Genomic DNA, 24,110 nt, shown 5'->3' with positions numbered 1-24,110 from the left:
GGTCCTGCTGCACACTTACTGTGCTGTGACACGGGTGGACAGACCATGGCCACTTAATGACAAAGACAATAAAGAGCTGGCCTCCAGAAGCCCTTACCGTTGCCAGGCCCTGAGAGCTTCCTCCCCTGTAGCTCCTGGGGGCTGCATTTATTTCACCTGTCTGCACAGGAGGGAACTGAGGTAGAGAACAGGGGTTCCTCCACCTGCCAGAGCCCCACAGCTGCTGGGGCTCGGCCCCTGGAAAATGCCTAGCAGAATGGGCCCAAGGTGCTATAACTGTGGGGTAGCTATGACTCAGGACTAACAAATGGTTTCATTTTGGGTGAATCGGGGGATAAGGCAAGTCCTTGTGAAAACCCATCTACATGTTTTAAGACCAGTGTTGTAACGTTTAATCCAAAACGATAGTGACTGGCTCAGGTTCTTGGGAACAGCAGCGACGAACAGCATCATCATTGGTCTTACCTTTTTAGTCATCTGGGGCCTAGAGGCTTAAAAACAACCAGTTTTCTTAGGTTGGTTAAACAACCACTGCCTACACTTCAATGTTAGTCCAATGTCAATTTCCATTGATTTAGCAACTCATCTTTTACATCAGGTTTTTAAAGTTTCAGATCTACATCCTCTTCTTTTCCTAAACATTAGTGTGTCTTTTTCTTGATTTTTTTTTGTGTTTTTTTTTTTTTTAATTTTAAGGGACCAAGGAAGGAAAACATCACAAAATAAACTCCGTAATGAAGAACACGTCGCTCCTTTTCTTCCTTCTGCCTTCCTTGCCGTTTTCTCCCTCTTTCGAGGGGAATGGCAGAAGGGAGGGGAGGGCTGCAGCCTGTTGAGGCTCACCCTTGGCCTCCTGGGAGCTGGCCCTGTCCTTGCAGGTTGACAGCAAACAGTGGGTCTCGGCAGGGTGCACACACCTCTCCCCGCTAAGTGGGTGATCACCTGTGAGCACCAGGAGGCCTTGTTTCCCAAAACATAACCTCAGGCCTGACTGTGAGCCTGCCTGAGCTCCCAGTGGTTACCATGCCTGAGGTCGAGTGTAAGGCACTGGGCGGACATTAAGAGCATGTAAAATGAAAATAGCTTTACTATGTGTTATAACGTCATCATCGTCATCATCTTCATAGCAGTTAATAAGAGTCATCTACGCCCAGCACATTGTTATGGTCTCTCCGTACATCATCTCATTCAGTGCTTCTAAACCTACCCCTGGAGGAACAGCTAAAACACCCCCAGAGTTCCTGATTCAGTGGCGTTAGGGCCAGAGTGTTTGCATGTCTCGCAAGTTCCCAGGAGACGTGCATACTTGCTGGTCCACATCTCTGAGGTCTAAGTTAATCTGTCTAAAACAGCCACCATTTTACATTGAGGAAAAGGCGAGAAAAGTCAGGGAACTTGACCACAAAGCTCTTTGCTACTGACCGTAAGCATCTGTTCGTCCAGCAAGGTTAATCTTTCAGAGGAAGTAGCAAGTGCCTGAGAAAGCCCTAGATGGATGCCAAGGCTTCAGACTAGTGAGTTGTTGCACGTTGGCAGGGGTCTGAGAGTCAGGCACGGGGCGGGGGGGGGGGGAAGCGGGAAGAGCTGGGGTGATGCCTGGGGGAGGAGCAGCCCTGGAGGGTGCTGTGTGGGGAGCGTGGGGTCTGTTATTGCCTGGAGAGAACACTGCTAGAAAGACAGTCAGGGAAAGGGTTAAAGACCTACTCGGTGGCTCACTTTCTCCCTGTGCCGGCTTCCTGGTGTCCCACACGCTAGCTGTGTTTGTGTGGGCTTCTGTCTACACCATACCTCTTCTTTCCTTCAGGCTCCTTTCCCGTATTTCCCATAAAAGGGAGAGGAACAGTTGAAAAGTGCAGGAGGAAAATAAACCAGAAGCTTTTCTTTTTGAGTTTATTTTGTGATGGTATAAATCTTTGGACCCTTGCAATGAAAACAAATGAAAGGAAGCTAAAGAAAAAACTTCATGTAATTATAGGAAAGGGGGGGAAGACTCGCGAATGACACAAAAGCTCTTTCTAGATTTGTCATGCACAGATTCAGATTTTAAGATTTGAAAACCCAGGAGAGGCTTGGCAGTGTGGAAAGGTGTAGGGTGAGGTTGCAAGCTGGTGGCCCCCTGGCCAAATTCCACCGATACCTTTTGTTTGGCTCACGTAGCATTCGAAAAATATTCAAATCAGTTTAAGACGTGGGAATCTTCACGCTCAAGCCCTTGGCGTCCGGCTTTTCTTGAGGAATAGAGAGTGCTAGCACCGGGCCTGTGAGAGGGCATGGCTCCTAGTCATAGCCCCGGCCGGCATATCACCCCAGTCTAGAAAGTTCTGGGCCCAGACTTGGAGCACCACCACTCACCAGCTGGGCCACCTTAGGGCCGGCATTTAACAGACTCTTCCTCCTCACCTGCCCCCGGCTGCCTCGGGTGGGTGACAGCACATCACAAACACGAAGCACAGTGGACCCGTGAGGAGGGGATTCCCAACAACACAGGCACCCTTGGGCAAGCGGGCATTAGGAAGAGACGCTTTGCGACAGACCGCGGACAGGGAGGGGAACCCGCGTGAGGCAAGTGCCCTGCCAAGACAGCGTCACCCACTCCTTTCCTTAAAAAAAAAAAAAAAAATGTTTTTTAAAGGTGTTTAAAAATGTGTTTTCTGAAATTATTATGATTATTTTGCAAGATCCATGCAGACTACTTGGTGCTTTATAGGGCGTATCCGGCTACAGCTGGCGCACTTCGGGGGGTTTTATGGCAAATTATTCTCGGATTACTCTTTAATGCAGCGAGGTCTGCCTGTTGTCTGAGCTCCCTGGGTCATATAGAAAACGCTCAGACTTGATACAAAACAGCTGCCTTAGTCAGCTGTTCCAAAAAAGGAGCAGTTTCAGGCCGCAGCAGCAGGAAAAAGGTTTTTGTAGCTGGTAGAGATTCTGCAAAACGTTCAAGTACTCTTTCCTTGCCATTAAAACGTGATTTAATTTTGTTATTAACAAATTGTGTAAATCGAAAACGAGGTACTCGGAGTGGGAGTTTGTTAAGTGCATTCTGGTAATACTTACAGTGTGTCCTGGGGGGCTGTTCTCCCGGGAGGGCAGCAGGCACAAAACTCCAGCTGACCTCCGTGTCCCTGGGCCTCAGCCCTGGCTGGGCTGGGGTCAGGGGGGCCAACCCCTAGGCCTCCCTCGTCTCTCTCCGCTGGGCTCCTGCTGAGACCAGCAACAAAAGGGTCAATTGTCTGAGGCCTCCCTTTGTCCCTGGGGGCTCCATGGGCCTCTCTGAATGCCAAAGTGTCTCTGTGCACGTGGGTGAGTGCATGTCTGTATGAATGTGTGTGTAGATGTGCATCTGTGCCAGGGCACGCGTATCTTTGCATCTGAGTATTGTGTAAGCATGTGCGTGCACGTGTGCACATAGGAACACATGCTTCTTGGCATATGTGCACGTACGAGTGGTGTACCTGTGCATGCATGTGTGTGAGTGTGGATGTGCATGCAGGCATAAGTGTCCATGCACGCATGTGTGACTTGGGTCTGAGCGTGCACGTGTGTGTACATATGTGTGCACATGCAGGTGTAGATTGGGCCCAAAGTGTGCACGTGTGTGCGGATGCATGTGTGTCTGTGCAGACGCAGGCAATGGTGAGACTTGGTTAAAGCATTTCCGAGTTGCTGATGCTTCTCAGCAGGGCGAGGGCTTGTAGAGGCCTGACTGGCCCGTGGGCGTTTCTAATGCCAGGGCAGAAGACTATCTCTGGCTCCTTTCTCAGCAGATTACAAGTTGCCTTTGGTATTTGCTATGGTACAGAAACCTTAGGGAATTTTCTCCCTTCTCTGCCTTCTGTAGGGTCAGATGATATGTAGGAGTGAGGAGGAGCAGACATAGTGTCCTCACTCATGTTCCAACCTGGGGCTTTGTGGTCAGGCCTATGAAGATTTTTCTGTAGTGTTCCGGCATCTTGGCAAGGCTGCCTAATTGGATCCAGTGCGTTCCGTGTGGAGTTTAAGCCGTGTTTCCAGGATGGCTGTGAGATGCCCTGTTCCCATGCACCACATGAGTGGGTTCCCATGTAGCCCCGGGGCCTGTGCATGGGTTTGGATCATCTGGTTTCCCTAGCACCTTGTTACCTGGCCCATGGGATATGCTGCAGCTGGTCTGTGTGGTTCCACGATCCACACTTTTCTTCCTTCACAAAGATGTCCTTTTTAAAATGACAGGGAAAGCATATTTGAGAAGTCAGGAAAAGGCAAATAAAAGTGCTTAATTGAAATTCATCTCTGTGAAGGATTTATCTCCCAGCCCCTTTTAACCAGCACGGCTACCATTGAACAACTTCCTCTGCTTTTTTCTTAGTTTTGTCCCTCCCATGCCCATTTTCTCTCCCTGCTCCAGCAAAGGCGTGTCTTTCAACTGTGGAAAAGCCACCAATGAAGCAGTACTCTAAAGCTTACCAACACATTCAGTTGGTGAAATTATCTTATAATAAGCCTAACTGTAAGCCAGAACTTTTTAACTCCAGGAAATGTAAAGTGACGGGACATGTGAAATCTGTGAATTGCTCATCCTGACCTTTTTGGCTGTAGTTTCTGTTTTTATGTTCTTCCCTAAATAATTTCCTCCTTGTTCTTTAAATTCTTGATTGCCCCTGAGGCCTCTTCTTCTTCTGTTCACTTAAATCTCCCATATATATACATATGTATATATATACACATATATACACACACACACACATACATACATATGTATATGTATACATACATACATACATATGTATACATACACACATATATACATATGTATATATATACACATATATATGTATATGTACATATATACATATGTATATGTATATGTGTGTATATATATACATATGTATGTATGTATGTATATACATATATACACACACACACACAAACACATATACACACACACTCCTGGTTTAGTTGACAAATAATTGAATACACTCAGGTGAGTGTGATATGAAATCAGCTGGATGTTATATATTTCACACCTTCACTTTTAGATCATCTTTTTGTAAAATGAAGCCTAACTTCCCTGATCCCTAATGGCTTCTCCAATGTCGGTTCTGCATTTGGGGTATGCATTGATGATGACACACGGCCGAATCATTCTGGAGCTGAGCTCTTCAAACAATAGCTGGGGGATTTTGCAGCGTGTCAAGCTGGACAGAAGTTTGGGCTTTCTTTCTTTCTCTTTCTTTCTTTCTTTCTTTCTTTCAATAATTCTAACTGATTATAGTTGGCGTAATATTATATTCATCTCAACGGTTTTATTTCTCCTAACTCTCCATCCCCTTGCTTCTTCCTTACCCCTTCCACCCTCCCACGGCCCAGGGACTCTTGAGTCATCTCGTAGCATCCCGGAGAGCCCCATGGAAGTGACCTCCCCACCCCCACCGCCCTGGGGCCAACGTCAGGGAAACTGGCAGTGATGTGTTTGGGGATTTCAAGGTTGCACGTAGGCAGACTTTTTGCTCGGAAATGATATGATAGATGATGCTTGGGTTTTTAACTGCTGCCGAGTCTCTTAAGCTAGTCGTGCCACGGTTCAGCCACAGGGGGACCGTCGAGACTTTTATGGGCATGCTTGAGGCTGATCATCATTTTAACCCAATGAAATACTTTGTAAGTTCCAAAAACGAACTTAACAATTAAATTTTGGAAAATGAAAACATTTTCATAAATGAAATATTGCCTATGTATAGTAGCGGTAGTTACTATTTATAGAGTTTTTTTCCCACCGGCCGGTGCCTTCTGCCGCCAGGCCCACCTGTAGAGTTTTTCCTATCAGGCGGCACGCATCGTGTGTGCGCCACACACAGGTATAAACACCAAAATAGAAAAAGTTGCTTCATCCTTGCACGAGAAAATAATTATTTGCCCATGATACAGATGCAGACACCGTGACCCTGAGAGTTTAAATAACGCGATGCCCGTATGGTTAGCGGTTGAACTCCTGTGGCCTGACTCTTCTGGAATCCATGAACTAGCTGAGGCCCGTGCCGTATGATTCGACCCCCTCTTCTGCTTGAGAGGTTTCCGTGACCCCCCCACAGAGTAAAAAGGAAATCACAGTGCCACCTTGGCCTCTACTCGTCACTGTCTCCGGCGACTGTGTACCCTTTCTCTCGATGTCACACGTGCCCTCAGAGGTGCACCTTGCCGGCCTGGAGCTTATGAGATCAGTGTGAAGGTTCTGCAGATTCCCCTGGCAAGACTCTGGCCCGGGGTGGGGGGGGTGGGGGTCGGTTCAGTCCTCTTCATGGCCTGGGTTCCGCTCAGCACTCCTGGGGCAGGGCGAGTGGGGAAGGAACCACCCCCAGGACGGGGGTATGGCAAGCCTCAGAATCAGCCACACGCTGAATCCCGTCCTTTCACGGCTTTGTCTCAGAGCTGAAAGAGACCTGTTTTGCTCATACAAACAGAGAGTGGAATGCTGGTTGCCAGGGGCTGGGGGTGGGGAGATGTTGGTCAGAGGGTATAAACTTTTAGTTGTAAGATGAATAAGCTCTGGAGATTTAATGCACAGCATGGTGACTATAGTTAACAGTAGCATATTGTGTACTTGAAATGTTCTATCTCGCCAAAAAAAGGGAAAAAAAAGGTAATTATATGAAGTGATGGATGTGTTAATTAATGTGATAACACATGGTAATAATTTCACAGGGTGTATGTGTATCGAATCATCACGTTGTAAGTATTAAGTACGTACAATTTATTTGTGCATTATACCTCAATGAAAAAACTTTAAAACTTAAATGTAAAAGCATGTAAAGGAAAAAAAAAAGCAAAATAAATAAATAAATAAATAAATAAATAAATAAATAAATAAATAAAGGCTCTGTTATGGAAGGTGTCTCCAGATGAGAGACACCTGTCCAATTCACAGTGAAATATTTTAGATGTCTCTAAGACCCTTTGACAATCTGACTAGCCTTTAAGAATGATGTTGAAACCAAAGAAAAAAATTAAAAGGTGTTATTTATGAAATATAAGGAGTAGGAGATTTTAGGAAATGTTTGAAAAATAACGGACCGTCGTAAGTTAATTTTCTTGTGAACTCAGCATGCTCTTCATATTATTTAGTATGTGTTTTTCTCTCTTTTTAATTACAGCTTGGGCTGACGATAGCCATCCACTACAGTCACAGGTAAAGCTAAATTTTTTTTTTTTTTCCTCTTGAGGAATACCCTTCCTGGTTTATAGCTTTCGGTTTGATCGAATCTGTGGGTTTTCAAGCTAAATTTTGGTGGCTTCTCTGCCTATGGTATCAGTTCACAGCAATTAGAATTATTCCATTTGCTTCATTGATGAGGGCCGCTGGCTATTGGGAGGAATAGAGCTTTTACATAAAGGTCGTGGTAGGTAGCACATTTCTTTTAAAACAAAAAATGGACGGCTCTAGGGCAGGGACACAAGTGATTTCTGGGTAGTCTAGGGATAAGCGCAGAAATCAGGGATGTCCCGCATGAATGGTGAGGCTGGGCAAACAGAAAGCTGAGTGAAGGCTTGTTAGTGAAGCCCCTGTCCCCTCCCTGCCCCCCCGCCTTGTCTTAGGTATATCTGAGAATGGCTAAAAGTGCCATTTTTGGTCTTGCTTCATGATTTCTGCCTGTTTCTCAAGTGCATCATATTTATGAAAAATGTTGGTTTCTTATGCTAGTATCCAAGTACATGCATCCCCTGGCATGCATCAGAATGTATTAAGATGTTCATTAAAGGGGCGCCTGGGTGGCTCAGTCGGTTGAGCGTCCGACTTCAGCTCAGGTCACGATCTCACTGACCGTGAGTTCGAGCCCCGCGTCGGGCTCTGGGCTGATGGCTCGGAGCCTGGAGCCTGCTTCTGATTCTGTGTCTCCCTCTCTCTCTGCCCCTCCCCCGTTCATGCTCTCTGTCTCAAAAATAAATAAATGTTAAAAAAAAAAAAAAAAGATGTTCATTAAAGATCCAGTCTCAATGGAAGAGTAATAAGCAATGTCCCTCCTGCCCGTACACAACCTGTGCTCACAGCCTCCCCCAAGTGCCACCCGCTGGTCAGCTCAGGACATCTGGCCAGCTCTCCACAAACAAACCATAGTTACTGCAAAGGAGATCGCCTTCTAAATACGCTTGTCACAGGTTGTATGCGCTTGCTTACGGTTAACTGTGGCTCGATCGACCCGGTGGGCAGTCACAGAAGCCTGAAAAGCTGCTGGTGCACTGTGTGGGGTAGAGCAGGAAGAAGGCAGGACTGGGCTAGAACCACTTGGAACTAGGAATGAGTGTGTGGGAGGAAAGTGTTTCTGTTGGACATTTCTGGATACTCTTGAAGAAAGCTGCTCCAGAGATGCTCATGATTGCTTTTCGGTGTGTGTGAGGGAAGGTGGGGAATTTTGCCCATCCTTCCTTCCTTCCTTTTTTTTTTCTTTTTTCTTTCTTTTTTTTTTTTTTTTTAACAAATGCTTATTTATTTTTGAGAGAGAGAGAGAGAGTGCAAGTGGTAGTGTGAGCGGGGGAGGGGCAGAGAGAGAGGGAGACAGAGGATCCGAAGCAGGCTCTGTGCCGAGAACAGACAGCCGGATGTGGGTCTCGAACTCACGGACAGCGAGATCATGACCTGAGTCAAAATCGGATGCTTAACCGACTGAGCCACCCCAGTGCCCCTGCCCTTTCCATTCTTTTCCTTTGGTGGAACTTTCCTCATATTCGAGTCCTGCTTATCAAGACTGTTTTCTGCATGAGAGCTAAAGGGGCCTCCCTAAGAAAGCCAACGTCTTGCTCTAGTCCGGAGAACAAACATGTGCTTGTTCCCGCCACGGTAAGGGTTACTCTGTGGCTCTGTGGAGAGTTCTAACTTGTGCAGAAACTCAGATTCTTCCGGAACTGGACAAAACTTTCTTTTTAATACTTTGTGAGGCTGAGGGACTTTTGCCAACTATCAACCTTTTCGAATCAGGGAATCGGGTAAGGATAGCAGAGCAGGGGAGACCGGATGGAGGTCCCAGGTGGATGGTGTCTTTGGCCCCGTGCTTATTATGGGTCCCAGGCCTGTGTCGTGGAAAAGATTCCTGCCCGGCCTGCCTGGGGCCAGGGCAGGCCCCTGGCATCCTTCTGTACGGTTACCAACACCAAACAGAAGGTGGAGACTGTTGTCTGAGCTGAACATCTTCTTCATTTGGAAAGGGAAAATGTCTTCTTACCCTTGACTGGGTAGCGATTTAGATACACCTACTTTTCTGTGGAATTGGTGGCCGTGGGCGCTCTCTGGAAGGAAGCGCTTGGCTTGGATTAGGAATGACTCCTCCCTTTGGCTCCCCCTTCCCTAAAGCAGCCCAGTCTGGCTGAAGAAGTGTGGTTAGTAGACAGTGGCTATGAAGCTGAATAGAGACGTGGGCACCCTGAGTCATGGTCCTATAGGAGGTCCTACAGGATAGGCATTCCACTGTGGAGAAGGGGAAAAATGAAGTTGGGGCAGTTAAGCAGAGCCCATTTTAGAGAGGAGGGAGCTTTGGAATTACTCATCCGGGGGCCACGTTTATGGAAACCCCATGCCTATGGCTGCCTGAGGCCGCTGAGCTACCAGTGATCATGCTGGCAATATTCTGTGGGACAGGGGTTTGGAAGGACAGGGAAGATGGCCTGACTCTGCTTCACAGGGTCTGGGGCCTGCTCTGGAAGACTCAGGGAGGAGGACAGAGACATCTGAAGGCTCATTCACTTCTGTGTCTAGTCGGTGATGCTGGCCGATGGCCAGAGATCTCTGTTCCTCTCCGCACGCGGGTCCGTGTGGTCTCCACATGGGCTTGTTTGGGCTTCCTCACGGTATGGTAGTCGGCCCTCTCTGATTGAGTGTCCTGGAAAGGGAGAGCCAGGTAGAAGCTGTCTCCTTTCTGTGATCCAGCCTGGGAAGTCACAGAGCATCACTTCCACCTTACTCTGTTGGAGCAGACACAACCCCCTGTTGGCGTTCAGAGGGAGGAAGCAGAGACCCCGCCCCACAGTGGAAGGAGTGCTGGCCACATTGTAACAAGGACATGAGAGGTGGGGAAATCTTCATGAGGCCATTTTGGGAAAATGCTGTCTGCTGCAGAGCCCAGCTGAATGACAGGGTGCTTATTTAAAGCCGTTGTAAAAGGAAATTTAAGACACCGTCCTGGCTATAAGGCATTTACGAGCCGGGGAAACACAAGGGGTATGGGTGAAGAAGACTTAAGGATAGACGCAAATCTTATAGGAGGAGGTAAATCAGTCAAAGGAGGCTTCTTAGAGAAAGCGAATCTTAAACCATCCTCACAGAAGGCAGACTCCGTGGGCTCAGACAGTTGCCCCGCTAACTGATAATGCAGGTCCCTGAGCATACGTACAGGGACAATGTGGAGACTTTTTTTGGCTTGGGTGAGCCTGTGACAGGTGTAAATGCCCTATTCACACATCCCATTCACCCAAGCCTAGATGAGGTTACTGAGGAGCATTTGACCTGTCCATGTACCAACATCTCAGATGTAGTGGAAATGCAGAACGCATTATCAGAGGTTGTATTTTCCAGAAATGATTTCTGAAATATAAGGAATTGTGATGGAAAAGTTCCAGGAAGCACAACAGTGTCTGTAAATCTGTGGTGGGAAAGAAACCATCTTCTGGGAAGCCCCCAGTCTGCAGGAACCAACGACTCTTAAAACTTTTTTTTAATGCTTATTTATTTTGAAGGAGAGAGAGAGAGAGCGTAAGCAGGGGAGGGGCAGAAAGAGAGGGAGACAGAATCCGAAACAGGCTCCAGGCTCTGAGCTGTCAGCACAGAGCCCGGCGGGGGGGCGAGGGCTCGAACTCATGAGCAGTGAGATCATGACCTGAGCCGAAGCCAGGCGCTTAACCGACTGAGCCACCCAGGGGCCCCTGCCAGAACCAACGACTCTTAATAAGGTGTCGTGAAGAGCCGTTTGTGGGTCAGACTGTACCACCTGCCGTCACACCACCTTCTCTGTCCTGTCTCTGGGGTCAGCGGGCACAGGAGGAACTGGCCTGTCCTCTCAGAAGCCTGCATGTCCTTGGATTGCCTGGTGGTAGCTCTTCTGTCCCTCTGCTGCCTGTCACCCACTTCTATCCTCAGAGGAGAGGAAGAAGATGAAACCAGAGGGTGTGGGTTTCTGGTTATGTCTCCTCTTTAAATAAAAATCCTAGTTAATCTAATAAGCTAGCTTATTTAGATTAATTGAAGCTTCAATCCTTTCGTCGATTGCTTTTTTTTTAAATCTTGTTGGTAAAATATACCTAACATAAAATTTACTATTTTAACCCTTAAAGGTTTAAAAATGTACACTTCAGTGAAATTAAGTACATTCACATTCTTGTGCAACTATCACCACACCCATCTCAAGAACTTTTTCATCTTCCCAAACTAAAACTCTATACTCTTTGAACACTAACTGCTCATCCTCCCCTGCCCTGCCTCCAGCCCTTGGTAACCCGCCTTCTGTCACTGAATTTGACTAGTGTAGGAACCTCATATAAGTAGAATCATCATACAGTATTTGTCTTTTATGTCTGGGTTCTTTCACTTAGCAGAATGTCCTCAGGGTTCATCCATGTTGTAGCATGTGTCAGATTTGCTTCCTTTTTAAGGCTGAGTAATATTCCATTTGTGTGTGTGTGTGTGTGTGTGTGTATGTATATATAGACCATTATGTGTGTGTATATGTATATATGTGTATATGTATATATATTACACTATGTGTGTGTGTGTGTGTGTGTATACACACACACACTTGCATTTATCTGTCAGTAGACATTCGGGTTGTCTCTGCCTTTGGGCTATTGTTAATGGTGCTGCTATATACACAAGTGTACAAAAATCTCTTTGAAACCTTGCTTTCACATCTTTTGAGTAAATACCCAGAAATGTAATCGCTGCACCGATCCTATGGTGATTGTATTTTTAGGTTTTTTTGGAGGAATCGCCATGCTGTTCTTCTGTCGATTAGGTTTTAAAGTAGGAGTGTATCCTACATCTATATAGTTCTGGGTCTACTTCAAACGCTCACGGTTGTTTACCCAGGACCCAGATTCTGGAATTGAGAGCTTCCCGGGTCCTCTTTGTGTGCATCAGGAGACTTTTGGAAGCAAGGTTTGGGACTTGAGGCTCTAATCACCAGGTCTGTTTCCCAAATTCTGACAGGAGGGCCAGGGCCAAGAGCAATGGTGCTAGGCTCCTGTGATAGACGGGGGTGGGACAAAGGGAAGGGAGGAGGCGATTGTGGTTCCAGACGGCAGCAGTCGGGAGGATGGGTTCACTTAGGAGTGGGTTGGACACGAGTGTGCAGAGGAGAGGAGGAATCACTAAATCCCGTGAACCTGGTGGGCAGGCTGTGCCTCTCAGGCTGCCACAGACACCCGGGGCAGCCTGGAGCAGGGGGGCCCTTGTGTGGTAAAAGAGGGGCGTAACCCGAGGGACGCCTGGTTTTGTTTTCGTGCATCTGCGTTTTGGCTTCGGCCATCAGATCTCCCTCGTTACGATGAACAGTGTTAGAACATCCTTTCCCCCGATTTCCACACTAACACACGCACACCCCACCTGCTCCCACTCCTGCCCTCAGACATGCTGGTTCAGGCTCCAGCCCTTGCTAGACCAGTAATTCCACGCCCGGTTGTATGGTATAGGAGAGTGTGTGGGTGTGGGTATGTGTATGTGTGTGTGAGACGTCATGTGGGGTCAGGCGCTGAGGGGTCAGGAAGTGGAGAATGACACAGTCATATTCTTCTGATGGTATAGATATACCAAGCAAGGAAGCACATCTACTGTGACCGAGGTGTGCATTTATCAACAGGTCCTGTACACATCTCATGTATTATCGTAGTGTTTTAATTTATTTTTGTAAAGTCAAGTCATTTTCACAGAGTGGAAAATTGTCTCTTGATGTTCATTCCCCACTGCTTGGCTTGAGGTTTTCGAGTGGAATCCACACAGTGGTGACAGCTGGGTAACCCCCAGAAGTGCCCTTTGCAGATAACAGCTCTCGGGGCCCCACCACCCACGCAGTGGGGAAATTGTTCCCCACTGTGTGGGTGTTTTGTTTTTTTCTTTTTCTATAAGTTTGAAAGAGAGTTTAGACGTTCTTCCCGTCTGTCACGGTGCAGCAGCCCGGAGAAGCCTGCTCCCTCCTGGCTCCTGGGCGAAGACGAAGTGGCTTCGAAGTGAGCATGTCACCTTTGGCTCTCGCTTCTCTGATACGACAGACAGGCCATGTAAACCAACAGCGCGGCATTTTTGCACGTGGCGCTTAGGTCCATGTTTCTAAGAATAGCCCATGGAAGCAGGGTGGGAGAGCATGAACTAGCTCCCAACGGAATTTTGTTTTGTTTCTGTTGGTTATCTTTATTTAATAAATCAGGAAGGAAGCAAAATTTCCACTGGGCTCTGTTATAGTTAAATGGAAGTTTACAGAGGTTTGACTTTTAGATGAAGCCTAAAGATGTCTCTTTCCCACAACGGACTCTTTCTATCAGTTTCTAATAGGCCTTAACAAAGGCCAAATTTGGTGCCCTGTTCGGGCCTGTGCCCTAACCCTAATTTTGGAGTTACAGGTACCGACCCCTTAAAAGGCTGTCCCCTGAGGGCTGACGAGGGGATGGGAGCACTGGGGAGCTTGTGCGTGTTCAGTCCCAGAGAAGTTGACAGTTTGACAGTCCCTGTGTTGGACTTTGGAGGGCATGGCCTTACACCGAAAATGCAGACCCCATGATTAAATGTCATTCTGAGGCCCCCTTTGAGCGTTTGCTTTGAATGAGCCAGAGGGCCTAGCAAGCAGTTGAAGCGGTCATGTACTTCTGTGTTCTGATTTAGATTAGAAGTGGAGTTTGAAGTTCATAGATGAATCAGAACGCTTATTGAATGGACAGGCTGCATCAATGAACAAATGAAATTGTCATCTTGAAATACAAAGGGAGGAAAAGACAAGAAACAGGGCCATCAGGCCTGTTGGACTTTGATTTCAAGTGTTGGCAAATACCTAGCATCTCCCATTTGGAGCTGGTTTGATCTTGTGGAGACAGCTGGGAGACACTGTTGTTCTCCAAATTTTGTAAAAATAAACAAAGATGCCTTTCTGCCCTTTTTTCCCCTTCCAGGGAATAGTTCTTTCTGTCACTGGGGCTTTCTGGCCGACGGCTCCATCTGTCTCTTTTTCAGACTTCACAGTGAGGCCCTGACCAGATTTATCCACGGGGTTGCCAAGAAATTTATTCAACCCCAATGGCATAATCTTAAAAGCAAAGCCATCTTGTGGAAGGTTGCGTTTTTAAGATAACCTTCACACAAAATGTTGCCCCTGAAAAGCAGAATGTGAATACTCACACTGTGTCTGGATTCCATGTTCTTACTCGGTGAGGTCCTTCAAGGCCACATGTATGTTTTTGGCTTCTTACAGCAGAGCTCGGCCTGGGGCTGTGGATGTGCCTGGAGAGTGGCGGATGCTTTTCAGGGTCCGGGGGCGTCGGGGATAGACAGATGTGTCTTCCTGTGCCTCTCCCATCCCCTTCAATCCCTTGTCTGGTTTTCATTTGGCGGCCTTGTTCTCCAAAGAGATTCTGGTCCAGACTCTCGGCCATTTCCCCAGTCACACCTGCTCATCACATGTCTGTTGCCACACCCACAGGGTGATCTCTGGGGGGATAGTTTGCCTGCCAGTAAGAGGATCTTTCTCAAATACAGATCTGATTATGCCCTTCCCACTCAAAAGCTTCCATGGGCTTCCATGCTCAGGGAACAGATTTCTGACCCCAGACTTCATCTCCAACCCTCTCTCCTCAAAATTTGCAGTTCTGAGCTTCCTGCTTGTTCTATTCCTTGCTCTTACTATTTCCTTTTGAGGAATTAACTTCCGTCTTCTCTTCTGCGTTAGTGAACTCCTACTCATCCTCTGATGGCCCCTAGGATGGAAAAGATGTCACCTCATTTTCAAAAAATTGTCAAGCAGTCATGCTCCTTTCTGGTGTTAGGGCTCAGGGCTGACCTCAATTTCGTGCCTTTCTTTTCCTTTCTATATCAGGGAGCAGGTTGGAGAGGCAGACTGCATTCCTGGCCCCCCTCACCCGTGCCCTTCCACATCAGAACCTGTGAACCCCACAACCCAGCCCTTAGAGCCAAGGCCATTTGGCAAAGCTATTCTCTGTGGGTGAGTTTGGAAGGAACCGGTCAGTCTTTCTTTTTATGGCATCTCTGAGGGATGACCACTCCTTTACTTTCAAAAGGAGAAGACACCTAACTTAAATTGATCCAGAGATTTGACAAAACCCCAATTAAAACATGGAAACATAAATATAAAGACTTTGCATAATGGTAAGCCAATTCGAAAAATGACAAGCTAATTAAAAATGCGTATATAAAGGCAAAAAACCTAGATTAGCCTAAAGTAAAATCTAAAAGTGACAACTTTACAGAAGAAAACATAGCTTCAGATCTTTGTGGCCTTGGGCAAGGCAAAGACTACTTCGGACACAAAGAACATAAACTGTGAAAGGAAAAGTTGGTAAAATGGATTTTATCAAAATTAAAAACATCTGCTCTGTGAAAACCACTGCCTAGAAACTAAAAGACAAGCCACAAACCAGGAGAAAATATTTTCAAAACACATATCTGATAAAGGACTCGTATCCAGAATATGTGCAGAACTCTTACAGCCCTTTAACAAGACGGCAGTTTGATAAGTGGGCAAAAATTCCTGAACTGATACTTTACCAAAGAAGAGACGCAAATGGGAGGGCAGAAGAGAAAGAAAGGAGATGGCAATAAACACATGAAGGGATGCTCGACCTTGTTAGTCATCAAGGAAATGCAAATTAAGACCACAGTGAGATACCATTACGCACAGATCAGAATGGCTTAAACACCCCCCCCAAAAGGTCCCCCCCCAAACAACAAAACACAAACCCACAAAATCCTGACAACACAGCATGAAGATGTGGAGTAACTGTAGCTCTTTTACGTTGTTGGTGGGAAAGCGAAATAGTGTGGCCACTTTGGAAGATACTTTGGTAGTTTCTTATCATGTTAAACACTGCCTTCCCATATGACCCGGCGCCTCCACTCCCAGGTAGTACTGACACAGGAGAAATGAAAACATTTGCCCATGCAAAGACTTCATGCAAATGTCTGTAGCTGCCCTGCGCGTAATAGCCGGAAAGTGGAAACGATAAGTGGATAAACGGACTGTGGCCCATCTGCACAGTGAAATATTACTCAGCAGTAAAAAGGTATCGTGTTGCGTGAAAGAAGCCAGACTTCAGAGTGCATATGCTGTGTGATTCCATTTGTGGGACATTCTAGAAAAGGGAGCACTACGGGGAAGGAAGTGGGTGGGGGGGGGTTAACTAGAACGTGACATGAAGAGTTTGGGGGGGGGGCAGCGATAGACGTATTCCAAATCTTGATTGTGAGGGTTACATGTTTTTTGCCCAAACTTGTAGAACTGTAACACCTGAAACAGGTGAATTTTACTATAATTGAATTACACCTCAGTGAACTTGAATTAAAGAGAGCTGACATTGGGGAAAGCCCTGGCCACTCTGGTGCGAGACTACCTTGTCTGAGGCCACGTTAACAGTCCTGTGTCCAGGGGCGCCTGGGTGGCTCAGTCAGTTAAGTGTCTGACTCTTGATTTCAGCTCACGTCATGATCTTGCGGTTTGTGGCATGGAGCCCTGCGTCGGGATTCTCTCTCTCTGCCCCTTACCCCTTCTCTCTCAAAATAAATAAATAAACATTAAAAAAAAAAAAAAAAGTAGCCCGGTGTCCAAGTGCTTCTGGGTGTGGAATTATGTTGTGTTTCGGATGCCTGGAACGAGGCACCCATTTCTTTGTTTTGCTCACTTGTTTTCAGTGAAGGTGAGCTGTGAGATGTGTAACTAACACATGCGTGAAGTTTAACTCACGGGTCTTTCTGAGGCTTTCCATGGAAACCAGTTGACAGGTGCGGCCAGAACTTTTGTCAGCTGGAGTTTTCAGATGGAAAGGTGCTCGAGCCAGGCCCTCTTAGTGGGCAGTTCAGCCTGAGGCAATTGGGTTTGACCTTATTCTTCACTCACTAGGCTGCTGCCCCTGTGGGGGGCACTGGAGGGGCTGCGGGGGCGCTGGATGACACGCCAGGCTCCACTTGCTCCCCTCCGTGGAGCAGAGGTCCCCAGTGCAGGTGCCTGAGGTCATGTTCCAGGAGGCACTGCTCATCTCATCCATCTGGAAAACTCATCGGCTGGCTGGTCCCTCCCCGGAGACCCAGGGAATGGGGTGCAGCTGTTTCCAGATCTCAGCAGTGAGAGAGAGTAGTGAGAAAGCGGCTCTGCGCTCCACCCCCTGGCTTCTGAGGCGAATGTGGCAGGTGTCACCCCAACTCCCACTCGGTTGACTGCCACTGGGCACTGGGCAGGGGGCAGGGCCCCAGGCCCCCAGTGAACAGGCTGCACAGTGCGCCGGGGCAAAGCGCAGACAGAGAAACCAGCCTGGATGAAGATCACCAGCACACTCCTTGTTGTGCTGGAGGGAGTTGCCATTCTGCCGGGGCCCGGAGGCCAGCCCACAGACCATGGTCTAGCCTGGAGTCTATGACAGCCAAGCTGAGTGGGGGAAGTGCAGGGTCCTTCTCTACAATCCCTTGACTGGTGCCATAATGCCCTAGTCCAGAGGGTCACCTACAGTGAACATGCAATTGGCCTTCACCCATTTTATGGGAGGAGAGTTTACTAAGGCCCTGGTTGTGTTGTCGTTAAGTGGGAGAGGACAGAGGGGTTCTCTGATCGACCTGACGTGTGTGTGTGGGGGGGCCTGGTTCACAGGCTGATTGTCTAAGGCTTTACTTGCAAGCTTGGCTTAAGGTTCTACATCTCTTCCTGAGGAGTGTTTCTCAAGTTTTAACGTACAGTTAACTTGGCAAGATGTAATCTTTAGGCTCTGTGAAGCTAGCCACAGAAAGTTCTAGATTTACTTCCTTCCAGTCACCAGGGTGTCGCATTGGTAGGTAATTTTTCCTGTATGAATGACATTTTGGCCTCTTACGTGGCTCAAACCATCTCTGCATCAGGAACTTTCGATACACAGAGGACTGGGCCTGCGGAGGACCTGAGGGGTCTCCTGAAGGGGGCAGCACATATACCACCTGCTGCGGGTCCAATGGGAAAGGAATCACGCGAGGCAGCTTTTTAAACTTTTTCCTGAGGTGTCTTATCACTTAGCTTTTGCTTCCTGCTGGGGTCGGTAGAGCCTCGAGTGCCATATAGAGAAGGAAATATGTAAATTCACACTCCCGAGTCTTTGGTAAGGTAGACGTGACTGCTTGTCACGGTGGCTCTTTATGTTACACAAGACAGCTTCCACTTCCTTAGAGTTTGCGGTGGGTGGGGACAGCGAGGGGGTGTTAGCGGCACGGAAGGAGCCACATTTATATCCTCACGTGTAGGCATCTGCAGATGTCCCCAGCACTGCCACCACACTCCCCCCCCCGCCCTGGGAACGACTTGCTCCCTTGTTCACGTTCCCAACTGGGCTGGCCTCTTACATGGTGGTGCATCTTACAGTTATTTATCTACACTCCTCCTAGACCAGTAGTTTTCACCTGGGGAATTTTGTCCCCTAGGGGCACTCAGTGATCTTTTTGGTTGTCCCCGCTGTGGGGAGGGTGCCACTGGCGAGCAGTGGGTAGAAGCCAGGGACGCAGCTAACCTGCAATGCACATAGGATAGCCTCTCACTGCAAAGAATGATCCCGCCCAAAATGTGAACAGTCCCAGGGAGGAGAAACGCTGTCCCAATGGAGCGCTTCTCAAGGTCTGTACAGGACTTTTTAAAAAGTTTTTATTTATTTATTTATTTATTTATTTAGAAAAAGAGAGAGAGAGAGAGAGAGAGAGAGAGCATGGGAAGGGCAGAGAGAGAGGGAAAGAATGAGAATCCCAAGCAGAATTCCACACTGTCAGTGCAGAACCCGATCCTGGGCTTGAACCCACGAGCCGTGAGATCGTGACCTGAGCCAGAACCAAGAGTCGGAGACTTAACTGACCGAGCCACCCAGGTGCCCCAGATCTACACAGTTATTTATTCCTCTTTCAATCTTGATGGCTTGGCAGTTATCAATCGCATGTGCAGTCAACAGAGATTGAATCAAATCTGTTGTTAAAAGGCTCACACGCTGTGTTGGCTCTGTGTTGACAAAATACTCCCCTGGAAACCTCTTTGTTCTCTTTGGTTTGCCTGTTTGTTTCAACACAGAAATCAAATCAGCTTTCAATTAATCATGCTAATGGGCCGGAGAGCATGTAGCCTCTCCTAAATGGTGTATCACCCAGAATTGATTTTTGGTTGTCTAGGCAATGGGAGAGAGGCACAAAATCAACAGTTAGACTCGTTTGTCCCTCTCTGGAGCCAGCCCTCTTCCAACCCTAGTTGGGCTTTCATTGGAGACACACGGGAGGGCTCTGCCCTGTTGATAATCCACAAGGTGTGACAGGTAACTGGAAGGCAGTTGGTTATTGTACCTTGACAATATTTCCAGGCTTCTTCTCACCTTTGCCCCCTTATAAAATCTTAAAATGAGAAACAAATAAAATCCGGGACACTGAAAAAAAAATTCCCGTTGAATGTAAAATCATTCATGTGTTCATTCAACTGGGATTATTGGGATTATTCAACTGGGATTATTGGGATTATTCAACTGGGATTATTGGGATTATTCAACTGGGATTATTGGGATTATTGGGATTATTCAACTGGGATTATTGGGATTATTGGGATTATTCAACTGGGATTATTGGGATTATCTACCATGAGTGAAGTTGAAACCATACCACATCTACCTCGGGTGACTCCCGTGGGAATACTGTATGGTAGGGGTGATAATGGAAGTGTTCAATGTAGTAAGGCATGAATGTATATATATGTGTGTGTGAGGGGTGGGGGTTGTGTAGTTGGCCATGCCAGGTTCCACAGGACGGGCTGGAGGCAACTTCTGGAGGAGGAAGAGGAGCTTGGCGGGCAGATGGGCAGGTGGAGAATTTCATCAGCATTGTCAGTACAAATTCTAGAACCCCCTCCCGTCTGTAGCTGTTTGTGACTGTCCAGGCAGAGACTTGCTGTACCCTCGTGAAGGATGCAGGACGTGATGGTTTTAAGCCAAGTGGATGTGGGGATTTGAACTCATGTCTCACCAAAGTGTGTGACACCGCTGGGAGTCCCGGGGATGATTTCGTGTGGCTTACAGCTGTGATCTAGCCTCAGGCTCTTGTTTGCTGGTCACTTGCAGGGGCCAGGGCCTGGCGGGAAAGCAATTCAGTCACGTTTGGGCTGGAAGGGACAGCTAATGCTGATGGAAACTTCTGTTTGAAATACATCCACTTAGGGGGCGCCAGGGTGGCTCAGTCAGTTGAATGGCCGACTCTTGATTTCGGCTCGGGTCGTGATCCCCAGGGTCATGAGATTGAGCCTGGCGTTGGGCTCTGTGCTGATCGTGGAGTCTGCTTGGGATTCTCCGCCACTGGCCTTCTGTCCCTCCCCTGCTCACTTGAGCAACTCTATATCTCTCTCTCTGTCTAAAAATAAATAATAAAATACATTTACTTAAGTAGAAGCTGAGTAGATACATGGAAGAGTGTTAAGAAGACTTCAGGCAGTGTGATGATGTGACACAAACCGTGGAGGGCCATCCATGTGGCCGTGGTCTGGAAAGCGCCCGCTCAACCTCAGGGGAGAGGTGGCCCTCCTCAAGTGATCCAGGAGGGACCAGAATTTTCTGAGTTTTCATACCCTCACTTGAGAAAAGGGAGGGAGGCAGGCAGTGGTTCCTGTCCCACTGGTGGGGATCGAAGATTCCGAGACCACTGCTCTGCTCAGCCTGCCCCTACCCCCAATCCATCACACCTGATGGTCAGACCGGGTGGGGGCTGAGGGGTAGGGAGCTACCAACCTGTGTTCAGGAAACTTTCCCATTTGAGAGAGCTGACTAACCCCAAGGGGCCTATGTTGTCCGAAAGGAAACCATTCGGGATCTTCTTTTTTTTTTTCAAATGACAATTTTAAATTATTTTTTATTGTGGTAAAAAAGCACATAAAACCTACCATTTTAACGATTTTAAAGTTTGTTTGTTTTTGAGATAGAGAGAGAGTACGTGCGGGCTTGTCTGCACGAGTGGGGGAGGGTAGAGATGGGGAGAGGGGGAGAGAGAGAATCCCAAGCACTTTAGCACAGAACCTGACACAGGGCTTGATCCCACGACCCTGGGATCATGACCTGAGCTGAAATCAAGCCGATTAACCGACTGAGCCACCCAGGTGCCCCACCATCTTAACTGTTTTAAAGTGTACAATTCAGCGTTGTTTAATACATTCACAAGGTTGTGCCACCATCACCGTTGTCTGTTTCCAGAACATTTTTTTTATTGCAGTATAATTGACATCCAAGATTCTAATAATTTCAGGTGTACATTATAGTGATTCAGTCTTTTTAGTCACATGTCCTCTGTGATGAAAATAGGTAGGAAAAAAAAGGAATGTTAGGTGTTGGAGACCAAACTGCTCATAAAGAGGGAAATTCGTTCCTTTTTTTTTTTTTTTTTTTTTGTATACCCGAAAGCAAGGGTAGAAGAATAAAACAGCGATTCTGCAAGTTGCCAACAGTTACTGTGAACCTTAAAACCAGTCTTGGTGTGGATGAAATGGCACTGTGCAATGATGCTTTAAATGATTCGCTGCATGCTTTCCCATTTAACTCTCTCAATCCCTAAGATGGGCATTACTGATTCTGTCTTGTAGATGAGGATGTTAATGCTCAGGAGGTTGAGGGATTTGTCCAAGACCACAGAGCCACTTAATAGAGATCCTGCACTTTCCAGTATACTGGGAGCCCCCACTGACCTGGGCATAGCTATGAATATGAGGGTCTGGTGGAGGAAAAGCTCCAAACAAATCAAAGAGCAACTTTCCTGGAGAGGATACCAGGAAGTATCTGATTGGCTGCCAATGAACTAAGATGTACAATGTGTGCTATAAAACAAGAAAGAAGATCCTATGTACTAAGGGGAAACGGAATATAAATCTCAACTTGTCCGTGGGATTACAATATTCACTTTACTAAGACTCAAATGATGCAGCTAAAACTGGTAATTTCTCTACATGTCAGCCTTCATCCATTCTTTTCTTCGTTGGTTGAACAGTTATTTTGTAACAAGTAGGATGCCTTTAGTTATGAGTAACAGGAAACCCTGGCTCAACTGTTTTAAACAGTAAGTGGGTTGTTTTCTCACTTAATGATTCCTGAAGTGAGGCAGTTTCAGGGTGGTTATTTCAGTAACTCAATGACATCCTCAAAGGACAGGGTTGCTTTGATCTTTCCTCTCTGCAGCCCTCAGCAAATTAGTTTTGTCTTTGGCTGACTCCCTCATGGTCACAAAATGGCTGCTGAGGTTCTTGCTGTCACATGCGGATACAACAAATTTTAGCAAAAGAGGAAGACCCATGTCTTCCTATATGCCACTTTGTAGCAGCATGGGAGCTTTTCTTTTTCCAGAAACCCTTCGGGAAACGTCCCCCCTTCTTTCATTGGCCAGATAAACCATCCTTCCAGCCCTAAGGCTAACAGAAGCAAGGGGAATTGGGATGACTATGACTGGCTTAGTGAAGCACAGTGGCTCCTTAGAGGAGGGTGAATTACATGAACAAAATTGGGATTCCATTACTAAGGAGAAGGGAGAGGAGGTGGATCAATGCCTGGAAATACTGCTACGTATTTAAAAATTATATTGATTACAGAAATTTTCACACACAAGGAGAAATAGCAGAGTGGAGTCCCAATTACTCATCTCCCGATTTCTATAGTTGCCAGCATTTTGAAAATTTTAGTTTATTTCTATATTGCCTTTCATCTCCTGCCGAAGTATTTTGAAACAAATCCCAGACGTATCATTCTTTAATGACTCCGTGTGTATACTGAGTACCTTCTCTATGTCTGGTTACAGATCCAAAGAGAAATGCCATTTCAGGGGTAAGCTATCAGTAAAGACCTGAGCTGGTATTAACTACTTTTTGCCAACAAGAAAAGACTAAACTCCCCGAAACAAAGGAAAACGCACCCTCCACAGAGCAGAGTTTTTGTTCTGGCCGCATCTGGAATCCTTGGGATGTCAGGGAACAGGTGTCCTGCGAGGTTTAGGTGGGGGGGCGAGGGGGCTGCCCTCTTAGTCACACATGGAAGGTGAGTGGAAGTTCGCCATCTCGTTTGTCATTTCCACTCTCAGGCGGATGAGGTGAATGCTTTCTAAGAGTGGGTTTTGATTTGATGACACCTGTTTCTGCATGTTAATAGATTTCTGGGGTAAGACAGAGCCTGGTGATGTCACCTGCAGGTGTGTGAGCCTGTGGTAGCGGTCTGCTGCTTGGCATTTGTTTCACAAGGCATTGCTAGCCACATCTGTCCTCAGCTGTGAGGGCATATTCAACAGCCAGCTGAAGAAAGAGGTGTTTTTAACCAGAACAGAAAGTCAGCTACAACAAGCTGACTCTGGGCTGGGTTGTAAACACATGTACTTTCCCTATGGCTCTAGCTCATTTCGTTCAGTTATGGAACAAAATACAAATGTTATTTCTTTAAAATATCACGGTGGCAGTAAGGGTACATTTCCATGCACCCTTTTCTGAGTTTCTTGAGGCCACCTGTTTTATGATAAGTTTAAAAGACCCCTCTTCCTCCGTGTGCATGAAACAGGAAGCCTGCCTTCTTATTTTCCTTCAGTTTTTCAACATTTGCCCCTTTGACGAGAGTTCACATGCCTCAGGAGGGGCGGTACCTTTGTATATCACATAAAAATAAATTCACCATTTCTGCAAATGCAGTTCTCCATTTCTACCCGGCAATTAAAGGTCAGATTGCAAAGCTGGATCAGTTATAGGTCCATGTTCAGTATATACTCAACCTGAGCTGATTTTATCTGCCTAGGCTTTGTAAACTGTTACTATTTGCACAGTGATTAAAAACAAAAGTCTTTTGCATAACTATATTTGAAAAAAACCTTAAAAAAAAAGAGAGAGAGAGACTGGAGTAATGACATGAAATAGTGCCATTTGACTTGATGCTCGTGTAGTTCAGGTGGC

General features: G+C 46.8%; 1 protein-coding gene across 1 annotated transcript in view; it reads left to right on the top strand.

The window, feature by feature from the left end:
• LOC102957303 (acyl-CoA oxidase like) overlaps positions 1-7,165 on the top strand; it is a 114,001-nt gene extending 106,836 nt beyond the window's left edge. The window contains exon 12 of the mRNA XM_042979846.1: positions 7,131-7,165. Coding sequence (XP_042835780.1) covers positions 7,131-7,140 — 10 coding nt within the window. The 3' untranslated portion in view covers positions 7,141-7,165. The remainder of the gene's footprint in view (positions 1-7,130) is intronic.
• Positions 7,166-24,110: the final 16,945 nt, after the last annotated feature.

The sequence above is a fragment of the Panthera tigris genome, chromosome A3 (assembly GCF_018350195.1).
Source record: "Panthera tigris isolate Pti1 chromosome A3, P.tigris_Pti1_mat1.1, whole genome shotgun sequence".
Classification (NCBI taxonomy): Eukaryota; Metazoa; Chordata; class Mammalia; order Carnivora; family Felidae; genus Panthera; species Panthera tigris.
The sequence above is the reverse complement of the archived record's forward strand: the minus strand, read 5'-3'. Positions and strand labels throughout refer to the sequence as shown.